Genomic DNA, 24,236 nt, shown 5'->3' with positions numbered 1-24,236 from the left:
CGGTGAGCCCTCCGACCCCCTACCTGAGCCGCCGGCGAGCCCCTCTCTCGCCGTCGACGACGACGAGCGTGAGCCGTCGATCCACGTTCTAATCCAACGCACCACAAGCCCCCGTACCCCTTCGCGTTTTAATAGAGGCTGACGGGTGGAGCCCACTGTCAGGCAGCCCGCGTGTGCGTGGATGCGTGGTGGGCTGGCCTTGGGCCGTTTTAAACCAATTAGGCCCAGTTAGTTTCCCGCCAGCCCGTTTAATTCAAATCTCGTTTAATAAATTCAATTCAAATTCAATACTGGACCCAACTTTGAAAATTCATAGAATCTGTTTGGCTTGGCCAAATTTAACAAATTTTATATTGTTGGAAAGCCACAGAAAAGTTCTACAACATGCCACTGGTGCCACCTCAAGATCTGTTGTAGAAATAAAATGATAAAAAGAAGAAGGCAGGGACTTTTTCATATTCAAATAATTATTAAAAATCAACCAAAATAGATATTTAATTAATTCCAACTCCAATAGCTCACATTTGACTTACACTAATTGTTTCTGCAAGAAAATGGGTGGTAACTTTGTATGATCATACCCTAGATTAATTAATGGACAATATGGCTAGTTTATTTAAGTGATATTGTCCAAAACTATTATGTAAATCATATGAAGTATTTTACTTCATTTAAATCTTGTCTCAAGTGAATTCATGTGATGTTTGAACCCCTGGTCAAACACTCTTATATGAATACTTGGAGAATTAAATCATTTGTAGAATTATTAAATGGTATGAGGTGGTCTACCTCATTTAAATCATTTTCTCAAATGATGATAATGAATAGTTGACTTAGGTCAATATAAATTCATGTATGATTGTTTGAGAAATTAAATCTTAAGAAGATTTCAATGAGAGGAAATTATTCCTCAAGCACCCTATGGAAACTATCAATTACATATGTAATGAGAGGAAATTACTTTTCCTCAAATAACACCACCAATACACCCTAAATGAATTACTTGTGTGCCTAGCATAGTTTGTGTGAATATATGTGATGTTTGGAATAGCCATTGAATTAGTTAAGTGATTATACCTCGTATTCAAATTTAGACGCTAGCATCGGAGAATACCAAGAGGAAGAAGGATTCTACCAAGAGGAGGAGGAAGAGAACCTTGAGAACTACCAAGGCAAGCTAATACTCTTGCAAAGTGCAAAGCCCTCTTTGGGCAAGGCACCCTGATTCTTATCTTTCTTAGCACAAGCCTATCCCAAGTTTATACCTTACAAGTTTTACTTGTTGTTTTCAAAGAGTAAATTCAACTTGGTCTAAATAGAGAAGATTGCTAGAGTAGCAAAGTTAGTCTCAAAGATAGCAAAGCAATGTAGCACCCCTCATGATTAGTGCTAGTGCTAAAATACTAAAACTTGACTACTCTAGATGGGAACATATGACTTGTTGAATTTGAAACTTTGGAATGATGAGTCATTCCATTGAATGATTTGAAGTTGAATGTGAACAAGAGAAGATAGTGATTTTTGATAAAGGGATTTCTATTTTCGTGCCCCTGCTTTGTTAGTTGTACTCAGTTTTCCCCAGCTCGTTAGTTTTTCCTCAGCTTTCCCCTCCCTCTAGTTTGAAACCCCTCGAAGACGCGGGTTGCCGTCAGGTCAGAGGCCTTACCGTTACCGTCAGGTCAGTTCCTCTCTGACCGTCTCGTGCTGACGGGTAGCCATCCATCTACCGCTGACGCGTGGGCCGTTTTATTTCCTTATTGTATACGCGGTGCTGCCAATGACAAATGGGGCCGCTCTATGGGGCTGCCGCAGCCAATGACCAGTGGGTCGTCTATTTATTTATAGAAAATTATATATTGCCCCTCTGTGGGGCCTCCGCAGCCAATGACCGCTGTGGCAGGTGACTATTTTCGCAGCTTAATCTAAAGTGACTCTTATGCTAAACATTGTGCATCCCGACGTTGACCTAGCAGTGGCGGCGAGCATAGCCGTTCTGACCATGCCGATATCGGCATCGGCATCGGCATCGTTTGGAGGATGTGGTGCTCGAATAATAGTGAAAATGCGATATTATTTTTTACATGCATAATATATAGAAAATAGCTAGATCTCTAAATCGATGCATATGAAGCTACATATATATTCTTGGTCATAATCCCCTTATCTAAAGGGGATGGATGCATGGCTTCACGTTGTCGTCGCTTTCATCGTCAGTATCTTCGTCGTCTGAGTAGTAGTACCTCCTGCACATTGTTCCGTCGAACACCTTCACTGTGAGCACATCATCGCCTTCATATTTGAAGTGTACGTAGCAGCCGAAATCCACACTGTGCGCGATGGCGAATTTCTCCTAGCCCTTGTCGAGGTACATCCGGCCTTGTCCGTCAAATAGGACCTCCACGGTCCAGAGACGAGGACCGCAGTCAGCTGCTCGCAGATACACCTTAGCTGGCTCCTGGCCGTCAAGATAGTCCGCAAATTTTTTTGGGAGTTCCTGCAAAGAGATCGAGCGCCGATCGTTTGAAATTAAATGTTTTTTATAACATGCCCATAATTAATCACATGCATCATATATGTGGGAACGCGTACGTACCTTCTTGACCAAAGGGTCTTCATAGACGACGATGAAGAACTCCTCTATGATCAATGGTAGTGTTGACGGTGGTGGTGGCAATGATGATGATCCACTTCCCCTTCCCCTTCCCCTTCCCCTTCCCCTTCCCCTTCCAGTCCGCGTCCGAGACGTGGAAGCCATGGCAATGGATCAAGTGTATGTGAACGAAGAAGAGAGAGGCAGAACCTATTGACACAAGGGATGGCCGTGTGGGTGTTTATAAGGGAGAGATGACCGTTGTAGGGGTTTACACAATAAAATAAGGAGGAGGTGAACGTTGGTGGGGGTTTACACAATAAATTAAGGAGGAGATGACCGTTGTGGGGGTTTACACAATAAATTAAGGAGGAGACGACCGTTGTGGACTATCTTGACTGAAATGGAACTTCGTGATATAGTTTATCATTTTACCGTGAAAAGTAATGCCTAAAAGAAATGGTAATTCGTGATAGTTTATCATTTACCGTAATGGCTACAACAAATCGTTGATGGTTTATCATTTTTTGCGTGAAAAGTAATGGCTACAAGAAATGGGTGATGGTGTATCATTTTTTGCGTCAAAAGTAATGGCTACAACAAAATCGGTGATGATTTATCGTTTTTTGCGTGAAAAGTAATGGCTACAAGAAATGGGTGATGGTGTATCATTTTTTGCGTGAAAAGTAATGGCTACAACAAAATCGGTGATGGTTTATCGTTTTTTGCGTGAAAAGTAATGGCTACAAGAAATGGGTGATGGTGTATCATTTTTTGCGTCAAAAGTAATGGCTACAACAAAATCGGTGATGATTTATCGTTTTTTGCATGAAAAGTAATGGGTACAAGAAATGGGTGATGGTGTATCATTTTTTTGCGTGAAAAGTAATGGCTACAACAAAATGGTGATGGTTTATCATTTTTTTGCGTGAAAAGTAATGGCTACAACAAAATCGGTGATGGTTTATCATTTTTTGGCGTGAAAAGTAATGGCTACAACAAAATCGGTGATGGTTTATCAATTTTTGCGTGAAAAGTAATGCCTAAAAAGAGTTTATAATTTAGCTCGTGAAAAATAATGCAGAAAACCAAACTTTGCGTGAAGTTAACCAACGACAGAGAGAGAGGGTGGTGGCCCCGACCAGAGAGAGAGATAGGGGTTATCCTGCCCGTTAGATCATACGATCAATGGTCGGCGGACACGATCCGCGTGACATGGGCTAGACCAATCAGGGCAATGTTGGGCGTCTGTGAGAGTTTGTGAAGGGAGAGGGCAAAACTGAGTAGTATCAAGAAACCAAGGGCAAGTGAGTAGTAAACAGACTAAGGGATTCAAATATGAGATTTAAAAAATGGAAAATGCATGTTTTGTACAATGAAACCCATCTTGGCCTACCTCAAACTATTTGCAATACAAATCTACATGAGTGTGAAAATTATGGCCTCATTCAGACAAAGTATGTTTTGGGGAAAGCTGTTTTGGGTAGGGCTTATTATGGAAAACCATGCACCTTCATAGCTACTAGATGATTTGAGAAGTGGCAATTTGTGGTGAAACTTGATTTATCTATGATTTATCTATGATTTGAGAAGTGGCAATTTGTGGTAAAGACTCAATGAGTAAGTGCCACTCTTTTTCGGAATTTTTTGCACATTAAATAACTCATTTAACTAGTTAATCCCATTTGTTGACTCTCTGTTGACCAGCCACTTGAGGGTAAAACTGAGTATATTGCACTAGCCAGTATTAGCACTCAAGGCGAAAACTGAGCACACAAAAAATGCTAGTATATGACTCGAGGGTATACCTGAGTATATCTAAATTTCCAGGGTTAAACCCGAGGACGCGTGTTGCGGTGCAGAAGTGGAAGACGTGCCATTGTTGACGCGTGTCGCGGTGCAGACGTGCAAATAGTGGACGTGTAGGACGCGGGTCGCATTTAGGACGCGTAAGCCCCTCCCTCCCTCCCTCTGCACACAGTCGTCTCATTCTCGCTCACGCACGAAACCACCCCTCTCACGTCCCATCAACTTCTCCAAATCGAAAAAACCCCAACCGCCGTACGCACGCTACCCTGCCGGCGATGGAGAAGAAGAATGCGCCGGCGGCCATCGCCTCCGAGCCCGTCTCCGCCGAGCCCGTCGCCTCCGAGCTCGTCGCCGCCGAGCCTGTCGCCGCCGAGCGCGTCGCCTCCAAGGGCGGCGCATCCAAGCGCGGCGCCTCCGTGAACTGGGCCTCTCTCTCGGCTGATGGACCACTTCACAAGATCGGCGAATGCTTACTGGCGAACGAGGAGTACGCCGACACCTACTCTGCTATGAGGCAAGTCTGTAGAAATTGGCGCTCAGGTTTGCCTGAGCCCGACGCGCACACAGACGAATGGATCATGCTACACCACGCCCTTCCACGCGTCGCTGAGTTCACCTTCCTCCAACTCGGCACATCACGCTACGTCACCATAGATCTATCGGAAGTTCATACAAGGTTCAAATTCCTCCATATCTACCTTTTTATTTTCAATCTTATACATCTTAGTGCTGAATGTTATCTTCATCAATATATTTTAGATACTACTTCGTCGGCTTTTGCCGTGGCGTCATCGTGCTTGCCCAGAAGAACCCGCCGCACAAGATACGGCTTCTGAACCCACTCACAAAGAAATCGAACACTATGTTTGAGGCGCAGATGCCATCTGTTTTTCTGAAATCAGTCGCTGTTATCAAATCCCCGACTATGGTCTTCGTTGCCGCACATTACCCGCCGGAAATTGGTTGGGTCGATGAGAGCACTCCAACTAAGGATATAAATGAAGATTGGGGAGTAGGAAGATTTTCGATCAAGAACCATTGTCTGTGTTGCATTACCCCGTTCAATGGTGAACTGTATGCAGTAGCTGCGGACAATTTTGAGATCGGAAGAATAGTGTGCACCAATGTACAGTTGCAGCAGCGCGAGCACTGTCAAGATGGAGACACTAATTTCATTTCCAGAACTTGCACGTCAGAAGTTCTACCTTGTGAAGTCGGATGGTGATCTGCTGCTTGTGTTGTTGGTCAGCGAGGCTTTGGCGGGCAAACCATTGGTGTACCGTGTGGACACTCAGAGCCACTCTCTCCATCCGGTCAGTAACATTGGCAGTAATGCCTTCTTCGTGAATTATATCCGGTGTATCTCCGTCGACACCAGAGTGTACCCGACACTTCGACCTGGCAGCATCTACTACACGGATTTGGGTTATATCAGAGAGTACTCTCATGATACAAAGGCCTGGGATGAGTGGCCACTACGTGTGGATAGAATAGGACTCTACGGTATGAGAAATGAACACAGGCCATACCGTTTGGAGGATGTATTGGCCTCACACTGCAGACGGAAGGAGTTCAATGCATATTTCCTTGGGGTAATGCACGGATGGGGGGAAGAATAAATATATAAGGAGGAATGAAGAACAAATTCATTCATCCTGGGGTATCCTAATCTTCTTGTTGTCCATACATTGCGTGTGTCTTGTATATTTTTCAACTTAGTTTGTCGTGAACATTAACAACGTTATTGGCTGCTTTTGGCTGCTGTATGCAGTTTATGTATTATACTTAGTTTTCTGATTATGCTGTTGAGAATTTATCATATACTAGCTTCTAGATTTGCTACCATATTGGGCAAAAAAAGAGGGCCAAAAGGCATAAATAACCCCAGAGATTTGCTACTAGATTTGTTGCCATATTGAAGAAAGACAGAAATAGAAGCTTCTCTAGATTTGATACTAATTTGGTGAGAAAGACAGAGAGAGAAAGAGGGGAAAAGGTGCTCTTAAAAATGCCAATTTGGGCCGAGAGAGACAAAACCCAGCTCCTGCTCACGTGCAACCAAACGCTTCTCGTCCTGTCCCACGCGGTCCCTTTCTACCAGCCCCACGCGACGCGGCCCCACACGACGCGGCCCCATACGACGCGGCCCCACAGACGATGCGGCGCAACACGTCAGCATAGAACGTCCAAATAAACGGATTCCTTCCGTCTGAGCTCGTTCTACGGGTTTCAAACATAGGCTTGGGGAAAACTGAGGAAAAACTAAGGGGCTGGGGAAAACTGAGTACAACTAACGACCCGAGGGCACGAAAATAGAAATCCCTTTGATAAAACCCTGATATTGGTTTGAATGCGATACCTTTCCAATTTTAAGTACCCCCACAATACCTGATTATGGGTAGGGCTTAACTGGAAGTTTATACACTTTAGTATGGGTTCCCTCTGAACACACATCATAGGGGTTATGCCGAGGCTGCCTCCGTTGTTGAGAAATGATGTGAATTGAGGTGAATTGTTCGGCCAAGCCCTGTGCAGTTCCCAGGTTAACAGTTGGTTTTCACTGGGAGGCCAAGCTCATTGGGAGAGGTGCTCATACTAGAGTTTGTAAGTGAAAGGTTATGGTTGATGATCCACGTACTGTGTTACGATGATTCGGAGTTATTCCGAACGGATGAAATCAAATGTTGTGGCACAAGTGTGCAACCTCTGCAGAGTGTCAATCTATTCGAATAGCGGCATCCACGGTTACGGACGGTTGGAAAGGCCATACAGTTTTCGGTGTCAGATTTTGAAAATATTTGATGAAATGAAATGGTGACTTGTGACTTGTTGAACTACAACAAATGTTGTGGGAATGACACTAATGTTCCCACTTGAGTTAGTTAGCACATGATCAAATACTTGTGAACTAAAATTGGGCTTATGCAAATTAAACTAGAGCTTAGCACCCTTACTCAATAGTTAGCACTTACTTTAGTGTTAGTTTGCAAGTACTTAAAGTACTTACGGCTTTGTCCCTGGCTATTCAAATGGCCAGAGTATGAAGATGAACAGAACTACCAAGGAGATGACCAGCAGGACGCCTATGACAACTAGGAGCTTTCTGACGTCAAGCGTTGGCCTGTGGACTAGAGAGTCCCTTTATCGTTACGCTTCCGCTATGAACTTGTGTTTGTTCGTTGATCAATAGATCAACTATTTGTGTAATATGGATCATGTGATTCAAGTTGTAAGACATTATGGTTTGTAATAAATGATGACTATGATATTCGACTATTATGCCTCGCAACAACATTATCCTGGGATTGCGATGAATGACATAATAGGCATCTGGACTTAAAAATCCGGGTGTTGACAAAGTACCAATTCCGTACAGTGATTCTAGCGCCGTACATATCGCGTTAACCATAAGATCTATAATGGCTCTGGGGAAGTCAGCTGTATCTTTTCCCTCCTGCACGCCACCGGACTTGATAGAGCCTGGCGGGGTGTTGGGATAACACCGCCGTAGGTTGGTAAATCCTTTTAAATCCCCATCCGTGTGGATGAGAGGCTCTACCCTCTATGAAGGATTATCCGACGTACATCGGGGGTAAAGCCGTATGATCGGGAGATGTCTACCGGGGATGTACGGGTGGACAAAAGGGTGGGTTTGCAGGGTCGCGGAGAAGGCAGTGTGGACTTGGTTCTTACACCTGGCCTCACACCAAGGAAGTGTGGACGGGTAACCTGCCCGGTTGGCAACAAGGATAAGTTCTCTTATGGGAAAAATAACGCACCTCTGTAGAGTGTATTGAATTGTGACTGTCACTCCCTGTTGCGGGAAGGGAACTACGAACGCGGCAGGAAAGGAACTCCATGAAGTTCTGGTCAACATGTGAAGATTGACGGGCATAGTTTTCAGAATAAAATAAACCTTTTGAAGAAATGTTTATGAAAACTTGCATTCGCCTATGACTTTCTGGTATGTGGCTGTAGCTAGTGCATGATACACCTATTTCCTAATATGAACTTGCGGAGTACGCTCGTACTAATTCCCTCCCATTTCAACCCCCTTCTTAGATCAAGGCACCGAAGGAGAAACTACCGTGGAACTCGAAGACAAAGGAGTCAACTACACAACAGGATGAAGAATCCAATCAAAGAAGTCAATGGAGTCAACATCTGCATCAGCTGGAGTGGAAACTTAGACTAGTAATAGAAGGGAACATTTCCCTAATCCTAGCACCTAGGTAGCTAGAGTTCTGTAGCAAGCCAAGTATCTATAGAGCTAGGGTTAGCAATAAGTTAGACTACGAGTCGTTCTTCTGGAGCTTTATTTGAAGTTTTACCTCACTGTAAAGTAGGAGGCTGTGTTGATCTTCTGTAAACAGTTTGTGTATCCTTCTATAGACATGCCTTGGACTCGCATATGTTTCTGTTGTACCACTCTGAGGGATGTAATATGAATGGAGCGGTGTTTCACTTGTGTTATGTCAACGACTTGTGTACTACACCATCCAGTGGTACGCTGGGTCACCACAAGAGAGAATGTCTATCGTTCACTATGCTTCAGCCATAGGTTCTATCATGATTGCTATGTTGTGTACTTGCCCTCACGTGGCCCTAGCGGTTAGTATGACTAATCATTTCCAGAGTAATCCTGGAATGGAACATTGGACATCTGTGAAAAACATCCTTAAATACCTAAAAAGAACTAAGGATATGTCTCTTGTCTATGGAGGAGGTGAACATAAGGTTGATGTAATGGGTTACACCGATGCAATCTTTGACATTGATCCATATGACTCAAAATCTCGATCAGGATACGTTTTTGTGGTGAATGGTGAAACGGTGAGCTGGATGAGCAAGAAACAAGTTACAACTTCTTAGTCTATGACGGAGTCAGAGTACATGGCTGCTTTGGATGCGGGAAATGAAGTTGTTTGGCGGATAAAGTTCATCATTAAACTTGGTGTGTTCCTGAGTATTCATGACAATGTGATTCTCTACTGTGATAACACAAGTGCCATTACTAATACGAAGGACCCAAGGTCTCACTCAGTGGCCAAACACACTCCCCAGAGATATTACGCCATATGGGATTATGTCCGTGATCATGAAGTCAAAGTTTGCAAAATACATACGGATCTAAATGTAGCGGATCCATTGACGAAGCCTCTGCCACATGTGAACCATGATGATTATCAGATGTCTATGGGCATTAGAGCGTTGCCAAATGTAAACTAGTTTATTTGTAATCTAGTGCAAGTTGGAGACTGTTGGATTTGTGCCCTAGAGGCAAATAAATAAAGATGTTTTTATTGTCACATCTATATTATTCATAATAAGTTTTATGCCATGCTATAACTTTATTAAGCGGAAACATTAATACACGTGTGGTATCGAACAAAAACCTTATCCCTAGTAAAATAGTCTATTTATTTATAAGATGATCAAGGATTCCTGGTCATGGACATCAACGTCATTAATAATGGAGTCATGTTGTTGGATGAATGACAATGTGTTCTCACACCCATATAAGGTATTGTAATGTGATCATGTCACAAAGTTCAGCACTGCAATACTAATAATGAAATGTTGTAACATAATCCCTAGACCATGACACCATATTAGAATCATTGTCACCGGTGGCTAGTTTGACATCATCAATCGCTACTCCATAATAGGGTGTGGTCATAAAGGTGTTTCTCAGGTATTCCAATGGGATGGGTTGATGCGTATGTGTCAATAGCGGGATTTGTACATCCGTGTGTACGGAAAGATACCATGGGACCACACGGTGATATTATATCAACAACGCTTGCAAGCATGTGACTAGGTCACGAGGATATGATATCACGAGAACAAGTTGAACATGTTTGTCGGCAACGAAGCCGAACAAGGTATATCGGATACCGAAGATTATGTCTCGGGCAAACTAGGTATCGTGTAACAAAGGGTTGGGATTCGACTTTGAGGTACAAGCGATAAATATGAATTCGTGGAGTGGTGGGGACTGTTATGGTTTTCCAGAACCCCTTAGTGGTCATTGATCGGAGAGATGTCTCGATCATGTCTACGCAATCCTGAACCCGTAGGGTCGCACACTTAAGGGTATATGACGCTTCGAGATAGATTCGATAATGTTAGAGAATAGGAAGAGAACACCGGAATTGTTTGTAGAGGTATCGGAATAAGTTCCAGGGTCATTGAATTGTTCGGAGACTTAATAATATGTTTATTATTTAATTAATTGAATTAGATAATTAAATATAAGAAAAAATAGGGATACCTCCTAATTGGGCCACCATTGGGCAGCCCAAGAAGGGGCCGGCCAAAACCCTAGGGGAAGGGTGGGTTGGCGGCCCAAGGTGGGCCCGCCGCCCCAAACACTAACCCTAGGGTGGACCGGTGGCACATGGAAAGGGGGGTTGGCGGCGGCTGCCCTAGGTGGCCCCACCTCCTCTCCCACCCCCCTATATAAAAAGCCCCCTTGGGGCTCTCCTCATACATCACATAGAGTCCTCTCTCCCTCTCCTCTCCCTCACACTTTTCCCAAAATTTGGAACGTACATAGGGTTTGGGTATTCTCCACCATACGCACGTTGCCGTGCTGCTGAAACACCGGTGAATCTTCTATTTCTGTTGCTTTGCTTGACCGGAGCCCGGGAGACGTCTATACACCGAACGTGTGTAGAATCGTGGAGGCACAACACTCGGGACGCTTCAACACTTCACGATCTTAAGGTCGGCGTCTAAGTACATCTTCATCGACAATGTTCATCGTGAACGTAACGCTCAGTCTTCAAGGGTATATGAACACCCAATACCTCTGTTACTTTGCATCTTCATATAATAGATCTTGGCTATGTTATTTTGTCGTAGGAAAAAACTGCAGCGGAACCCGACAACACTAGACAGCGTGGCACAACAGGGTCTCGGTGGTGGACGCGTAATGATGCACACGCGTATGGTGGAGGCGATGTCTGACGTCGACAACATGCTTGGTAAGGGCATCTCCAACGGGGCGACGCAAACGGACGTTGAGCGACCGTTTGCGTCCGCCCGGGCCAAAAATGCGTCTGGTACCACCTCCAGCGGGGCGACGCATCGTGACCGGGCCGTCCGCAGCGACGCAAACCCGACACATATTTGCGCCTGAAATGCGTCGCGGCGGACGCTGCGCGGACGCCCCAAGTGCCTGCTCGCTTCTCCACTGGACCCCCTGGCAGCGAGCATGTATCGAGGGCATCGCTTCCGCGGTCAGCGCTTCCGCGTCTGCGCCGCAGCCTTCGCTATCAATGTCGCGGCTGCCTCTTCTGCGCGCGCACTGGTGGGCGGCGGCTTGGCTTTTGCGCCACCTTCAATGGCATCGTTTCCCGTGCGTGGCCGGCCTTAAAAGTCCACCGGCATCGTTCATGCCATCGCCCACACCTCCACTCCCACCACCGCCACCGCGCCGCTGCAACACCATGGGGAAGAAGAAGAACGACTTCGAGGCATCCGGCAGCGGCACCAAGAAGGTGGAGCGGCCGCACAGGGTGCCGCTGCCCGTCAGCGTGGGGCGGTTGATGCACCCGAACTGGACGCCGTGCGACGCCTGGGGGGACGTGCACATGCCTGGCGGCTGGCGGCTCAGCTACCGCCGGGTGCCCGTCCCGCCTGTGCCAGCGCGCGAGCCAGATAGGAGCACCGAGATCTGGCGAAGGAGGCGGTACCTGCCGCCGGACCTCCACGCTGATCCCGCCTACGCCATCGACTCCGATAGCTAGCGCAACTATCTCGAGTCCGAGAAGGATCCGAGGAGGAGGGCGGGCTTCCTGGGCGACAGGAACTTCCCCTTTGACCGTCCATCGGCGCCTCGTCGTCGAAGTGATGGGATTCGTAGCATAGAAAACAAAAAAAATTCCTACCGCAAGAACGAAAACACAAGTCAAGATCTAATCTAGTAGACGGTAGCAACGAGGAGATGAAGAGACTAACCCTCGAAGATCGCAAAGCTTAACGAGATTAGATCTCGGGGTGGTTGTAGTCGATCACTTGTCGCTTGCAAAAGCGCGTAGAAGATCTTGACGGTGCCACAATCGGGCAGCACCTCCGTACTCGGTCACACGTACGGTGTTGATGAAGACGACGTCCTCCTCCCCGTTCCAGCGGGCAGCGGAAGTAGTAGATCCTCCTCGGAATCCCGACAGCACGACGGCGTGGTGGCGGTGGTGGTGGAGAACTCCGACAGGGCTTCGCCTATGCACTGCGGGAGTTGTATGTGGAGGAGGGGCATTAGGGTTTGGGGAGAGAGGGGTGTAGGGCGCCGGCCACTTGGGGGCTGCGGCCTAGATGGCTTTGGTGTGGCCGGCCCCTCCCCTTGGCTCCTCATTATATAGGTGGAAGCCCCAAGAGTTGTAGTTCAAGTCTTCGAATAAGACCCCAACAACATAACTTGCCTTTGGTGGGAAACCTACTCAAGATGGGAGTCCTACTCAAGGTGGGACTCCCACCTTTCCTTGAGGGGGGGTGGCCGGCCACCTTAGGTGGAGTCCATCTGGGACTCCTCCCCCTTAGGGCTGGCCGGCCATGCTAGTGGAGTCCCTCTGGGACTCCGCCTTCCATAGTGATTTTTTCCGGACTTTTCTAGAACCTTCTAGAACCTTCCATAAATGCACCGGATCATTTTCAAACTTATAAAATGACTTCCTATATATGAATCTTATTCTCCGGACCATTCCGGAACTCCTCGTGATGTCCTGGATCCCATCCGAGACTCCGAACAAAACTTCAAACTCCATTCCATATTCCATATCTACTTAAACGACATCAAACCTTAAGTGTGTCACCCTACGGTTCGCGAACTATGCAGACATGGTTGAGACCTCTCTCCGACCAATAACCAATAGCGGGATCTGGAGATCCATAATGGCTCCCACATATTCAACGATGACTTAGTGATCGAATGAACCATTTACATACGATACCGATTCCCTTTGTCACGCGATATTTTACTTGTCCGAGATTTGATCGTCGGTATCTCTATACCTCGTTCAACCTCGTCTCCTGACAAGTACTCTTTACTCGTACCGTGGTATGTGGTCTCTTATGAACCATTCATATGTTTGCAAACTAATTAGACGACATTCCACCGAGAGGGCCCAAAGTATATCTATCCGTCATCGGGATGGACAAATCCCACTGTTGATCCATATGCCTCAACTCATACTTTCTGGATACCTAACCCCACCTTTATAACCACCCATTTACGCAGTGGCGTTTGATGTAATCAAAGTACCCTTCCGGCATAAGTGATTTATATGATCTCATGGTCGAAAGGACTAGGTAACTATGTATCGAAAGCTTATAGCAAATGAACTTAATGACGTGATCTTATGCTACGCTTAATTGGGTGTGTCCATTACATCATTCACATAATGACATAACCTTGTTATTAATAACATCCAATGTTCATGATCATGAAACGATGATCATCCACTAATCAACAAGCTAGTTATACAAGAGGCTTACTAGGGACTCCTTGTTGTTTACATAACACACATGTATCAATGTTTCGGTTAATACAATTATAGCATGGTATATAAATATTTATCATAAACACAAAGATATATAATAACTACTTTATTATTGCCTCTTGGGCATATCTCCAACACGAAGACGGCAGCACGGGACGACCACGACATCGACGATGACGAGGACTACAATGAGGCGCTGGCGTACCACAACGAGGAGGCCAAGGACGACAGCGACGACTATGTCGCGTGCATTTTCCACGAATGGCAGTTGGCCATGGCTGACGGCCGGGAGTTTGAGTACCCGGACAACATGATGGACGACGAGATCGCGAGGCTCGGCGTCTCGTCTCGGAGGTGGACCGACCTATGCAGCCGCCGCTGCCCCGGTACGCCACCGGCATCATGTCGCCGGGCCTCACGGAGGAAGAAGCCCTCCGACTGGCGCTACAGGACTCGGCCACGCCACCGGTTCAACCGCCGCCTCCATCTCTGCCGTACAACCCGTGGGGGCCTCCACCTTCAGCCTGGGCTCCTCCACCTCCGCCACAGGCCTGGGCTCCTCCACCTCCACCACCGTCGGCGGTACCGGATTATGTTTCGCCGCTTCCCAACTGGACGTGGGTGGTACCGGAGCTCGTCGTGATCGACAGCGACGAGGAGAACCAGTAGGGGCAGCCATTCTTAGGGTTTTATTTTCCTTTCTTTTACTATTTAAATTATGTTTTTATGTTATAAAAAATAGAAAATCTAGAAAAAATGCGTCGTGCCAGCCACCCCTGGCGCAAACGGACGCGCGATCGATTTCGACCATTTAGACCAATGCAAACGGACGCGCGCGGATATTTTTGGACGCGCCCCGTTGGAGATGCTCTAAGATCAGTGCGTTCATTTCCGTCCTGAAGATGGGTTTCGTGGAAGATGGCGGCGGGACTTCTAGAGTGTGCATATACGACGCGTAGAAAATCTGCTGGGCTCCGATCATTGCCACCCACCGTCAAATAAAACTGAAATGCTAAGTGAGGAAACCAAACTGAACTGACGAAACTGAATTGATAAGTGATGTATCCAAATTAAACTAGTACAACTAGCAGAGCAACACAATTAAGTGTCTAAGAATTCCTTGCTGCCACTCGGCATGAAGCTCTGTAAAAGCTGTGTGAGGTTTTGATGCGACGAACCTCCTTTCGCTATGGCTCTGTGAGCTCTCTCCCCATACTCCTTGCACTTTCTCCTCCTCTCCTGTGCCACCGTCCCACCGCCCATCAGCTCCGACACCGCTCGCGCAATGTGTCCTCGCAATACAGGCGCCACGGTCACAGCCGCGTCGCGGACGGGCACACCGACCCCAAGTACTTCCACAGCCAGCAGCTCGTTGAGGAACTGGTCGCCGAAGTGCGGCCACGTCACGACAGGCACGCCAAGCGCGACGGACTCCAGCAGCGAGTTCCAGCCGCAGTGGGTCACGAAGCCACCAATGGCGCGGTGCGACAGGATGGCGAGCTGAGACACCCAGCCACGCATTACGAGCCCTTTCCCTGCCGTGCGTGCCTCGAAGGCTTGCAGCCACTCTTGCGCTTCCGGCGACGCCGTCTCGGACTCCTTCACGACCCAAAGGAACGGCTTCCCAGAGCCCACGAGGCCGTGCCCGACCTCGTACAGCTGCTTGGGAAGAAGCATCCGCGGGAGGCTGCCGAAACAGACATAGATGACCGCGCTCTGCTCCATCGTGTCAAGCCACGCGGTGACCGCGCTCTGGTCGACGGCGCTGGGTTTGTCTTTGTCCACGCGCGTCGCCAAGGCCTGCTCGTCCCGGTTGTTGAGGAAGAACGGCCCGAGCGCCCACACCGGCTTGCCCAGCCCTGCCTCATAGCACGCGACGAACTGCTCCTCGAGGCCCAGGAAGGTGTTCACCACGGCGCCGTCGGCTGTGCGCATGCCCTCCCTCACGTCCTCGAGGAACGCTTCCCACTTGGGCATACAATTAAGGAAGGCGGCGGACCAAGTTTCCTTGGTCATCTCCACGCGCAGGGGCATGCCTGGCACGACGTACGCGGTGTCGCCGCCGTCGTGAAGAAGCCCGTGCGTGGCGACGTTGTGGCGGCAGAGCGAGTAGAAGCAGGAAGGGCCGTTGAAGAAGAGCCTCGGGACGCCGACGCTCCTGGCGACGCCGGCCGTCCACGGGTTGCAGGAGTCGGAGATGATGCAGCTGGGGCGCCACGGCAGCGCGCGTAGGTAGGCCTCGAGTGGCCCCGCGAGCCTATAGAGCGCCAGGAACAACCTGATGACATTGTCGCCGCTCGCGCTGCCCGGGGGCAGCCCGTCGTCGGCCGGCGGGAACGGGAGCTCGACTATTTCTAGGGGCAGCATGGCGCGCCGCGCCCTGTCAGCGACTCCCTGCAGCCGCGCGGCGTTGACGGGCGTGGTGACGACGCTCACTCGCACACCGCGTTCCGCAAGGAGGCAGGCAAGGTCGCCCATCGGGATGGTGTGGCCCTGCCCGAAGAGCGGGACGAGAACAAAGTGTGGTGGCGGCGGCGCTGACGTACGAATAATGGGTTTCTCCGTCTCCGTGGCCGCCATTGTAGACCTCTCTACTCACACAGCTGAGCAATACGGACGGTAAAGAGATGTACTTATACAAAATAGCGCGTGCGAGCTGAGCTACCGGTCCAGCCAGCAAGCACATCTGCACAAAAATTGAGGCGGAAGAAAAAAAAATTGAGAAAAAGGCGGAAGAAATAGGAGGGTCGCTCTACACCAACCAGTGCGCCAATGGTGCCCACGCTCACACCCCAGACGAGTGTGTTGGCCCAGCCCACTGTGCCCCTTTTTTTGGAGTGTCTTGGGCTCGCTTCGGGCTAGAATCAGCCCGGTTTCCCTCTTGTTTGTTGGGATGATTCTTTTGTTAAGTTTGTTGCTTTGTAGGGTTTGCAGTGGGCTGTTGGGCTAACTTTTCGTGGACCAGAACCAGTGCGGCAATGGTGCCCACGCCGCACACCCCAGACGGATGTGTTGGGCCAGCCCACTGTGCCTCTTTTAACTTTTTTGCTTGCTTGCTTCCTTTTTCTTTTCTATTTTCTTCTTTTTTTATTTTTTATTTTTATGTTTTTAAATCTTCTAAAATATGAATTTTTTACACAAACATTTTTAAGTCTGATTTTTTTAAAAATATTTTTAATTTTTTTGAATATCTTTGAAGAAATAGATACTTTTCAAAAATCAATATTTTTATTTTTTTTTATTTTTTCCGTATCTGAACATTTTTTAAATTTGATAAATTTTAAATATCAATATTTTAGAATTTGAAGCATTTTAAAATTTGAATAATTTTCAAATTTGAACATTTTACAAAATCTAAAATATTTAGTAGAAAGAAACAGAATAAGAAAAGAAAAAACAAAGAAAAGAAAAGTAGAAAACCATATGGGAAAATGAAGCGGAATAGACAAACCACGCAGTAGACCAAACAAGAAAACCGAAAGAGGAAACCGATAAATAAAAACTGGAAGACAGAAAACTTACTGCACTAATGGGCCTCGCACCCGGGACTTCCTTGTGGACGGTGAGGAAGTGGCCAACCCTCAGTTTATGGGCAACGGAAAAGGCTGCCCACCCCTGATCAATGATCGCCCTATTATCGTCGAACTTGGTAGTCTTCCTCCAGATGCACCCAATGTTGGTGAGGATGGTGATCTTTCGAGGGATGGGCCCTAACCATTACACGCACTTCGAAGGGATTTGGAGCATGCCCAAGGTCCGCTCGTAGATGATTTGGAGGAAGCTCTCCGAACCCACGTCGTCGTGGTAGTGGCTGGCGTTGGCCGGCCTTCCTTGTGGCCTCTTGCTAGAACCCTTGTCGAGAACCTTCGCCGGTGCGCCAAGGTCAATATTAGCCTGCAGAAGAAAGAAAAAAAGTATTAGACACCTATGGTGCAATCAAGGCTCACATCAAGATTGAACAAAAAGAAGTCCTCATGAATGGGGTCAAACATAAGGAAAAGGGACTCTCTCCAAACCAATTCAAATGTGCATGCAATGTGCTTGCACATAGGACTAGGTTTAAGGAGAATCACTTGCCTTGCATTGTGCCCCACTGTAATCATTGACCAAAGTACATATAACAAAGAACGCCTAAGGGCATCTCCAACGCGGGGACGCAAAACGCAAAACGGACAGCCCGCGCGTCCGTTTGGGTAAAAACATGACCCAACGCGCGGACCCAAATGCAAAACGGATAGCCCGCGCGGTCCGCCACGACCCAAAGCCGGCCAAAATTTGGGAGCGATTTGCGGGGTGACGGACGTGTCCGCGCGTCCGTCCTAGTCCGTTGTGTCCGCCCCAACCCCACTTGGCAGTGCCTCTCCCTCCTACCCCACCTACCCATCTCTCTTCTCCGGCGTACTGCCAGCGCAGCTGCAGAGCCGGTTGCTCCCCGCCAAGACGCGGCGCCGGCGCGCGCCTCGGGCCGCCGCCGTCGCTGTCCGCGCCTCGGGCCGCCGCCGCCGGCCGCCGTCCCGTGCCTCACCGCGCCCTGCCAGGACGCGAGCGCCGCTGGCCACGCCTCGAGCCGCCGCCCCTGGCCGCCGTCCCGTGCCTCACCGCGCCCCGCCAAGACGCAAGCGCCGGTGGCCGCGCCTCGGGCCGCCTCCGCTGGCCGCTCGCCGGAGGTCGACGCGGGCGGGCGGAGGTTGACGCGGGCGGGCAGAGCTCGCCGGGGCGGACGTCGACGCGGGCGGGCAGAGCTCCCAAGGGCGGAGGCCGAGGCGGGCGGGGATCGCCGGGCGGAGCTCGCCGGGCGGAGGTCGACGCGGGCGGGAATCGCCGGGGCGGAGGTCGACGCGGGCGGAAGCTGCCGGGCGGAGCTCGAGATGGAGCAGAGCGGGAGGGAGGGAGAAGCGGAGCGGCGGCCCGGGCGTGGCGCGGGCTGGAGGCGTGTGGCCGGCGAGCGTCGGCGGCTTGGGCGTGCCCGCGCCCGCGCGCCGCTGCAGAGCGAGCCGCGCCTCGGCCGCCGCCGCCGCAGAGCAGGCCGCGCCGGCCACGCGCGGGGACGGGCGGGCGCCGCTGGCCGCGCACGGGCACGCGGCGAGGCGCGCCGAGCGGGTACGGGCGAGGAGTCGTCGGCCGCGTGCGGGAAGGACTGGGCCGGAGCTCGCCGGGCGTGGCGCGCGGAGCTCACCGGGGCGTGCCGGGGTGGGGGCGGAGGTCGCCGGGGCGGAGACAGAGGCTGCCGGGCCGAGGCTGGACGGGGACAGAGGCTGCCGGGCCGAGGCTGGACGGGGAGCTGCTCGCCGGGCATGTTTTTGACTAGTACTAGTATGGCTCGACGAGGAAGAGGACTAATTTGGGTCTGCTCAGCGTTGGGGAACAAAAAAAAGCTACGGACATATTGTCTATCCGCGTCTCCGGACCTCGACCCAAACAACCACAATCGGACGTCCGAATACGTCCGTTTGGGTCGTGCGGTTGGAGATGCCCTAATAGAAGCAAACATGTAAGAGCATCTCTAGTAGATACCCCATCTGAAACCCTAAAGTCGCACGGATGGGGTTAACTGCATTGGCTGTTTTTGCGTGAGAAGCTTAAGCATCATAACAAATACCCTATGCCGAACTGGAAACACGATTTCTTAAATTTGGCACGAGAATTTCAAACTACTTTATCAGAGATAATTTGCAAACATTATCAAAATAGCAAACCATAAACACGATTTCTAGCTAGCTAGCCTCAGATTCATCTACATCACCGGTACTTGGGGTTCTTCATCGGCAACGGTGGGAGCGGCGGAGCTTCACGCGTCCTCAGCGTCACAGTCGCCGTTGTTAGTGTCAGCGTCAGAGAAGTCGGAGGAGTCTTTGGAGTAGTCTACAATGAAATACCCGCGGCACCATCTTCGAGCGGATGGACGTGCATCGCCCGCCGGATGTCGTGCCCCAACTCCTCGTCGGTGTCGCTGGTGCGCTTCACCTTCTCCCACATGTCAGTGACGACAGTAGTGAGGGAGTTGCGGTGGGAACTTGTGGTTTCTCTGCAAACTTTGCTTGATTCGAGCTCGATCGGTGGGAACTTGTGGTTTCTCTGCAAACTTTGCTTAAGTGCAACGGGGACATCCGGATCAACCTTTATCCATTCCCCATCAGCAACAGGGTTGTATCCAAGCATTCCACGGTCAGCCTGGTCATGCAATTCAGAGAAGACTAAGGGCGACTTCTTTTGGGCTTATAACCCTGTTTCTAGGTGCCAAACCAGTGAAGCCCAAAAGAACTGTCCAGCTTATGTATAGCTTATTTGGACCGAGAAGCTAGCCCCAAGTGCAAATTGAGAAACTCCCGGAGACCTGTTTCCCGAGCTTCTGGTTGAGAGAGGCGAACCGGTACTCGAACCTGCACCTCAAGTTCGGACCATTTTACAGAGAATGCCACTCCGTAGTGGCTGCCGGTCAAAAAAGATTATAGAACGAAAAAAAAAAGAACGTACCTGAGAGAGAATCCCCATCGAGCAGAGTCGCCGCTCCCCGCCGCTCGTCGCCGGCCCGACGCCCCGCCGCCAGTCCACCACCACCGGCTCCTCCGCCAGTCCACCACCGGCCCGGCGCCCGCCGCCCGTCCACCACCGGCCCGACGCTCGCCGCTCGCGCGCTGAGCGCCGCCGCCAGTCCAGCACCACCGGCCCGACGCCCGCCGCCGCACAGCACCACCGGCCCGACGCCCAGCCGCCAGTCGCCGCTCGCCGCCGCCCCGTCGCCCCGCCGCCGCTCCACTTCTCGCGTCGGGTTCATCTCCCGCAGCACGGACAGGACGACGCCGATCTGCCGCTGCCGCCGGTTGAAAGCTCGGCCAACTCGATGGCAACCCCTATGCCCACGGTAAGGCTCTACCCTTCCAATTTCAGACCATGTACATCAGCAAATCTTCCAATTTCTGTCCATGTACGTGTTTATTGATGTGCTAGTTCTGGTTATTCTGTACATGTTCATGGTTCTGGTAGTTATAGTTTTAATTTCGTGATATGTTGCATTGCTGCACATCAATTCTGGGCAGTATGATGTACTGATGTTGTTGTGCATCTAGATTGGAAAGCCGAAACATGTGAAAGCAAGCTGGGATCCCGTTGCTCACCGTGTTTTTCTTGATTGCTGCATCGAAGAAGTGAACAAAAATAATCGTCCAGTGCAAGTTTTGAATGCAAATGGTTACGCCAATTTAGTTACAAACTTCAACACGCGCACAAAGAGACAGTATGATAAAAAGCAAATGAAAAATAGATGGGAAACACTTAAAAAGGATTACACTATTTGGAAGGGTTTGCGCCAACATGCTTCTGGTCTAGGAAGGGATCCTGTCACTCATACCATTGATGCTAGTGATGATTGGTAAGCTACATGATGCCCATTTCGACAGGATCGAGCGGGCCTCATATATCCATGAGGATAGCGCATCTTTTACCAGCGGACACACTTCCTCTTCTGCTGATGGCGCCATGGCTCAACTACGTAAGGACATTGCTGAGAGTTTAGTTGCGTGAGATGTTCTTTTATTGTAGTTATGAATACACTATGACATTTGTTTTATTTTGGATTGTACTAAATTATACTACGACACCGTATTCTCATTATTATTAGACTTTCCTTAATTTTCTTCATTCATTTATCAGATTTTTCACTAAAACGGACCATATCTATGGTATTATAAGTTATTTCGAACACATATCCATTTTAGGGACATTACAGGCATTTCACAACTCAACACCTCAAATAAGCAAAATTCCTAGAAGCCCAAAAGAATAGGAGAAACTTGCTTCTAGGAGCTTCTTCCCACCACAGTTTCTCCTCACCATTTTCTATAAGCTAGCTTCTGCATAAGCAGGAGCCCAAAAGAAGTCGCCCTAATAGGCGCGGAATGCAAACACCACAGACTGCAGAACTGTAGCATCATCGAGAAGGCCCAAGAGAAAGTGTCCCACATTCGTGGATGCCTTCGTGGTGTGGACATTGACACGGGATACGCTGAGTCGAATATCCTCAACGATCTTAGAGCATGTCTAATAGGCCCCGTATTTTTTCGCCCCTTAAAACACGAGTAGAGGGCCCTGTATTTACTTTTCGTCGGCCGAAAACTCGTCCGAGCAGACCCCGTATCCCCATCCCGTAAAACAGAATATTCTGTTTTACGGGGTGGGGATACGGGGTCTGCTAGCACGGACGAGTTTTCAACCTCTCAAAACAGGGTTTTTTGACAAATTGGATATTAGAACCAACACAACATTCACATAAAATAAATGTTTTACATCACACAATAATCGTCATAATTATTACAATAATGTTTTTCGGAAATGTCAACAAATGTTCTAATGGAAGAATTAAACAAATAACAAATGTTTCACACATACAAGAATAGGAAATGAATGTTTCACACATACAACAATGGAAAATGAATGTAATAACTCATTGGCCATGCAACTGCCAATGGTGATCAATCAGATCTTGGGTGAGCTGGTGATGAGTCTCGGCATTTTCAATGGCTCGATGAGCTGCAAGAAAAGCTTCAATCCGATCAGGGTTCCTCTCGGGCTGCACTCGGGTGCCAACATTGTCATAGAAATATGGCAAGTTCAAACCTCTTTCATCTTCAATGATCATGTTGTGAAGAATCACACAACATGTCATGATATCAACAAGAGTTTCCTTGTCCCAAAACCTTGCAGGTCCCCGGACAATTGCAAACTTTGCTTGCAAGACACCAAAAGCTCTCTCAATATCCTTGCGGCATGCCTCTTGATTTTTGGTGAAGCAAGCTTTCTTTCTTGTCAAAGCCTTGTCCTTTTTCTCTTTTATGGACTTGACAAGGGTTGCATAGTTAGGGTAAATACCATCTGTGAGGTAGTACCCCATGGTGTACTCATTGTTCATAACTTTGTAGTTACAAGTTGGAGCTTCACCCTTAACTAGTCTTGCAAATAAAGGGGATCTATGACTTGGGCAGAGTTTCTTCTTTGCTTGAAATAATCGCAATTTGCCTTGCAATCTTTGACGATTCTCTCGAACAAAGTCCTACGCATTCGGTACCGTCTACGGAAGAGGCGGGGAGGATAGGTCGGTACCTCGGCAAAATAATCTTGCATCAGCTGTTCGTGGCCGAGTGCGCGGTTCCGCGGAATGCACATACACCCCATCACGGATCCTTTCCGCTGATCCATCAGATTGGCGCGGTCCTCCATGTGCTTCATGCCGAACAGGAGCAGCATCATCTCTGTCTCGTCGTCGTTGAGCAACTCGTCGATGTCCGAATCGTCGGAATCCGACGAGGACCAATCGGTCGATGTCGCGTCCAAATCCGCCATGTGCACATCCTCCGAAGCCATCTACCACGGTGTAGCATACATCAGCCCCAAACACGACCATTCTACCGGCGAGAACGAAGAAGAACGCGGCGGAATACTCACCGGCGAAAACGGCGGAGAAGACCGCGGAGGGAGGGCGGCGGCGCGCGCGGAGGGACGCGGATCTTCGGCGGGGGTGCGGCGGAGGTGCGGCGGGCGTCGACGCAGCTCGGCGGGCGGCAGAGGGGCGCGGATCTGACGGATTCCGGCGGCGGCGCGCGGGTGGCTGCGGCGGCGCGCGGGGGAAAACGGGTGGGGGGAACTGAAATGTCCGCGCGCGGTTTCGGAATTGGGATACTGGTTTGGCCCTCTATCCCCGCTCCCACCCCGCATAAGTAGGGGGCGAAGACCCGACCCGTAATCGAAAATAGGAAAAATCGCAGCGGGGGCCGTTTTTACGGGGTCTGCTAGACGGCCGGGTAGAGCCAAAACCCGTATTCTGGCGGTTATTATACGGGTTTGGCCCTTTTAAGGGGTCTGTTAGACATGCTCTTATGAAGCTACACTGGTCGGCGCCAAAGATGCAAAGGCCTACGTTGGAGCTGCAAGCGTCACTGCGGATGCTTCTAGCGCCTACCACCGGAGGGCCGCCGCGGCGGTGCTTCTGCATCGACGACGATGATGTGACGGTGGTTTTCTCCATCGACATGGTATTTTCCAGCAATGGTTGTGCGGTTGGTCACGAAGGAGCGGTGTCGAAGCAAAACCATGGGAACAATCGAGGACATGCAAGAATAGTCGCCAGAGAATATGCATGCGGTAATTTGGTTCCGTTGGAAAAGTCAACACAATGATTCAATTAGACGGCCGAAAACAAGCCAATAAGACGGCTCACAGAAAGAGGGTCGGGCATGCGTTGTTGGAGAGATGCCCAAGAGGCAATAATAAAATGGTTATTATAATATATCTTTGTGTTTATGATAATGTTTACATACCATGCTATAATTGTATTAACCGAA

General features: G+C 49.2%; 1 protein-coding gene across 1 annotated transcript; it reads right to left on the bottom strand.

Moving 5' to 3' along the window:
• Positions 1-14,933: 14,933 nt before the first annotated feature.
• Positions 14,934-16,482, bottom strand: LOC127312349 (UDP-glycosyltransferase 73C4-like). The gene has a single exon (XM_051342884.2). It carries the CDS (start codon positions 16,480-16,482, stop codon positions 15,004-15,006), a length of 1,479 nt encoding a protein of 492 aa, XP_051198844.1. The 3' UTR covers positions 14,934-15,003.
• Positions 16,483-24,236: the final 7,754 nt, after the last annotated feature.

This window comes from Lolium perenne, chromosome 7 (genome assembly GCF_019359855.2).
Source record: "Lolium perenne isolate Kyuss_39 chromosome 7, Kyuss_2.0, whole genome shotgun sequence".
NCBI classification, from domain to species: Eukaryota; Viridiplantae; Streptophyta; class Magnoliopsida; order Poales; family Poaceae; genus Lolium; species Lolium perenne.
The sequence above is the reverse complement of the archived record's forward strand: the minus strand, read 5'-3'. Positions and strand labels throughout refer to the sequence as shown.